Source organism: Sprattus sprattus (genome assembly GCF_963457725.1).
Source record: "Sprattus sprattus genome assembly, chromosome: 14".
Taxonomy (NCBI): Eukaryota; Metazoa; Chordata; class Actinopteri; order Clupeiformes; family Clupeidae; genus Sprattus; species Sprattus sprattus.
The window spans coordinates 5,069,941-5,073,882 of record NC_137912.1 but is presented as its reverse complement, the minus strand read 5'-3'; the positions used below and the strand labels follow the sequence as shown (position 1 = coordinate 5,073,882).

At 40.4% G+C, this 3,942-nt stretch overlaps 1 protein-coding gene across 1 annotated transcript in view; it reads right to left on the bottom strand.

Moving 5' to 3' along the window:
- LOC308375106 (glycerol-3-phosphate dehydrogenase [NAD(+)], cytoplasmic-like) overlaps positions 1-3,579 on the bottom strand; it is a 7,497-nt gene extending 3,918 nt beyond the window's left edge. Inside the window, exons 1-3 of the mRNA XM_080851154.1 lie at positions 3,484-3,579; positions 2,452-2,629; positions 248-388 (exon numbers count right to left, since the gene is read on the bottom strand). Coding sequence (XP_080707280.1) covers positions 248-388; positions 2,452-2,629; positions 3,484-3,524 — 360 coding nt within the window. The 5' untranslated portion in view covers positions 3,525-3,579. The remainder of the gene's footprint in view (positions 1-247; positions 389-2,451; positions 2,630-3,483) is intronic.
- Positions 3,580-3,942: the final 363 nt, after the last annotated feature.

The following is a 3,942-nucleotide window of genomic DNA, read 5'->3' as shown; positions in this document are numbered from 1 at the left end:
CACATACAATAATATACACACACAAACTCACAAATTGACACATAGATTAATAAAACCAACATTTTAATTTTAGATTTATTCAAACTAGAACGACTTTTCAGTTAATCTAGTTAGTCTACACAGTTAATCTATTGTAATCTACTGTCTTCTCCATTTCTCTCTCTCTCTTCCACAAATACACACCCTCACACTCACACACACACACACACTCACACACACACACACACACACAAACACACACACTCACCTTGATGAGTGAGATCCCGATCACCCCAGGCTTGACATGAGGCTTGATCTGATCACACAGTTTGCCGATGAACTGATGAGGGAGGACGAACACCAGGATGTCTGCTCCCTTCACAGAATCCACTACCTCAGGCACGGCCACCTGTTCACAAGGACGATAACTTAGTTCACTATACTAACAGTTACTCAGGTAACTCAGACGATAACTTAGTCCATTACACTATACTAACAGTTACTCAGATACCTCAGACGATAACTTAGTCCAGTACACTATACTAACAGTTACTCAGGTAACTCAGACGATAACTTAGTCCATTACACTATACTAACAGTTACTCAGATACCTCAGACGATAACTTAGTCCAGTACACTATACTAACAGTTACTCAGGTAACTCACTACTAACAGTTACTTATATAACTCAGACGATAACTTAGTCCACTATACGAACAGTTACTCAGGTAACTCAGACGATAACTTAGTCCACTATACTAACAGTTACTCAGGTAACTCAAACGATAACTTAGTCCAGTACACTATACTAACAGTTACTTATATAACTCAGACGATAACTTAGTCCACTATACTAACAGTTACTCAGGTAACACAGACGATAACTTAGTCCAGTACACTATAGTTACAGTTACTCAGATGATAACTTAGTCCAGTACACTATACTAACAGTTACTCAGGTAACTCAAACTATAACAGATACAATATGACATTTCTGCTGTGAATCTAAACATAGGCCTATATTAACTGAAACACTATGATGGAGCAATACAATAATTGGATTAGAATTGCAGACTGCACATTTAAACAAGACGAATACACATAAATAAGGGGAATGTTGTACATTTTCTTATGCCTTTAAACTTTAAACAACTACTATTCTGTCTAAGGATGAGGTCGTTATCCAGAAAATGACTGCACTATAATCCTGATGCTGCTGTAGTACAGGAATGGTTGTGCAACAACTGAAGGAAAAGCAGACAGACATGGCCTTTGTGCTCTCAGAGGCATTTACAGCAGTAGCAGCCAAACTGCCCCACAGTTCAGTTCTCCCACAGATTATGTCTGAAAGCCCTTCGGTTCAAAGGGTCTGCAGACAGGGATTTTCTGTACTGTCTAGCAGCATGTTCCAGGAGTCCGTTTAGGCAATACCATCCAAATATGAGGTGTATTGAGAAAATACTGGAAGGAGTAGGACTTGTGCCAACTGGGTTAAAGGCTGATCAGATTTCTTCACATGAAATTCTGGACAATGACAATGCCACAGTCCTGACATGAGGCCCGAGGCCGGACCCCAATGAATGCACATCATGACTTCATGACATTGTGACTGTGACTGTGAGATTTGAGGGAGGACAATGCCATGGGAACACAACATACAAAAAATACACTGTGATCCCATTCATGCCGTGGCTTCTATGGCTGGTCCTTACCCAAAATGTTAAATAAGTGTGCTGTTTCTATCAAGACACTCTTCACAGAATCTTCAGTTTGCAGAGAGCATGCAAAATGAGTCAGCATGCAAACCTTTCTGCTTTACTGATCAAGCTTAAATCACACTGACTTTAACATCACACTTAACGCATTTGTTTGACTATATTTCAGGTGTGATAGATCTGGTGTCTCACATAAATTCTTGCCAATCCTTACCATCAAACCGATCTATTCCATGTTGTGCCATACCCTTGTTGACAAGTCAGAAGGAATGACAGGTTATTTGAAAGATTGGAGCATTACTTGTTCAAACATTTGAGACAAAGGTCAAGTTGAACTTAAATGTTATCTATGTGTGTCTTCTTATCTTCATGGCTAATGGCGGTAGATTGCAGAAATACTCCTATCAAAACCCCCCATGACATTTCACAAGTTATCCCATCTGTCCTCATACAGTGTTAGTAAGGCAGAGTTACATCTACTTACCACATAATCATACATTATGACAACACCCTTATACAAATCAAATCTGTTCTTACACATACACAGACACAGATACACACACACACACAGATACACACACACACACACGCGCGCAAACACACACACACACACACACACACACAGACTCACGGACTCACAGACTCACACACACACACACACAGAGACACACACACACACACACACACACACACACAAACAAACACACACACACACACACACACACACACACACACACACACACACACACTTACCCACCACATTTTTAGGAAGTTTATGTCCGGGTAGATACTTGACGTTCTCATGCTCTGTATTGATGATCTCTGTGAGTTTTCTGCCGTCGATCATTTCTTCGAAGACCCACATATTTACAATGGGATCAAACCTGTTGGACGCCTTCACATTGTGGCCGACAATTTTGGCAATGGCCGACCCCCTATGGAGAGAGAGAAAATGTTAACTTAGTCAAGTCAAAATTCTATGAGACAGACTTTTGTAGTATCCCTTGCTAAGCCTTGTTACATAGGGTTTTTTTTTTTTACAATCAAAGTATGTATTTCTTTTTCCTGCCTTGTTACAGTGTTACAACGCCAGGGTCGAGTGCATGTGGCACAGCCTACGCCAGTGGTTCACAAACTTTTCATGACAGGCCCCCCTTTGACAATGAAAGCAATGTGCCCACCACCACGGTGCAATGATTGAGACACTCACATAATACCTGTTGTTTAACTCTTAATAAAGCTAAATAAACACAACGATTGCTTTTCTTAAACATTGTTTCTGTATTTAAACAGTTACAGATTTTCAATATCATTTCATTTTGGTATTGTTTGTTCAGAGTTTTAGATACTATAAACATGTTTAATGTTTAACTTCTCACTGAACATGCCATGTTTATGTTTCAATAACTAGGCTAGCTATCCAATCTAACAAATAGGCTTAATGGTAGGCCCTGATCATATTATGTACAAAATGGGCTATAAACTCTTACTCTTTAAACAATTAAGTTATAGCCAGGCTACTATGCTGTAAGAGCACTGCCATTCCAAATCCCCCCTGTAGTTGGTTGTTTAGGGTTTTTGGTTCCCCTTTTTCACACTCAACCCGCGCCCCGCTTGCTGTAGCTCCGTCACTCCCCACCCCCGAATAGCCCGTCCCACCCTTTGAGAACCACTGGACTACACAGCACCGACAGTACATACTACACAGTCATTTTCGTTGAGCACTTTAAATATCTCAGATTGTCAATATCGTAACGTGTCGTGTAGTGTAGAGCTCGTCACTACCAACCAGTTTCCTGATCCAACGATGCAAACTTTTTTCCCCGGCATTGTCTTGAAGCGAAAGATTGTGTCAAGTTCAACAGAGGTCTTCTATCAACTCCTGCCGTCTTCTTGATATGACCCCGACTTCCTGATCCTGATGCTATGTTTTTAACCCAACTCCTCCTCCCTATCTCAGCCCAAAGCTGTAGCCTATCATCAGCGTTCACCTGTCGGCGTGAGATGACAATGTCATTGTTCGACAAAACAGAAGCAAAACACGAGTTGTTAACGATGTTAACATCTAAAGAATATTCAATACATAAAGTAGGCTATTTCTGATGAGTTTCAGTTTCGTTTCAAGCAAGCCTTGAGGAGACTTTGGCGTAACGACTTAGTCGTATGACGATATGCAACAACAACAAAAACGTGGAGAAAAAAAAACTATTTTTTTTAAATAATGCCAAGACTATTAACAATGACTGGC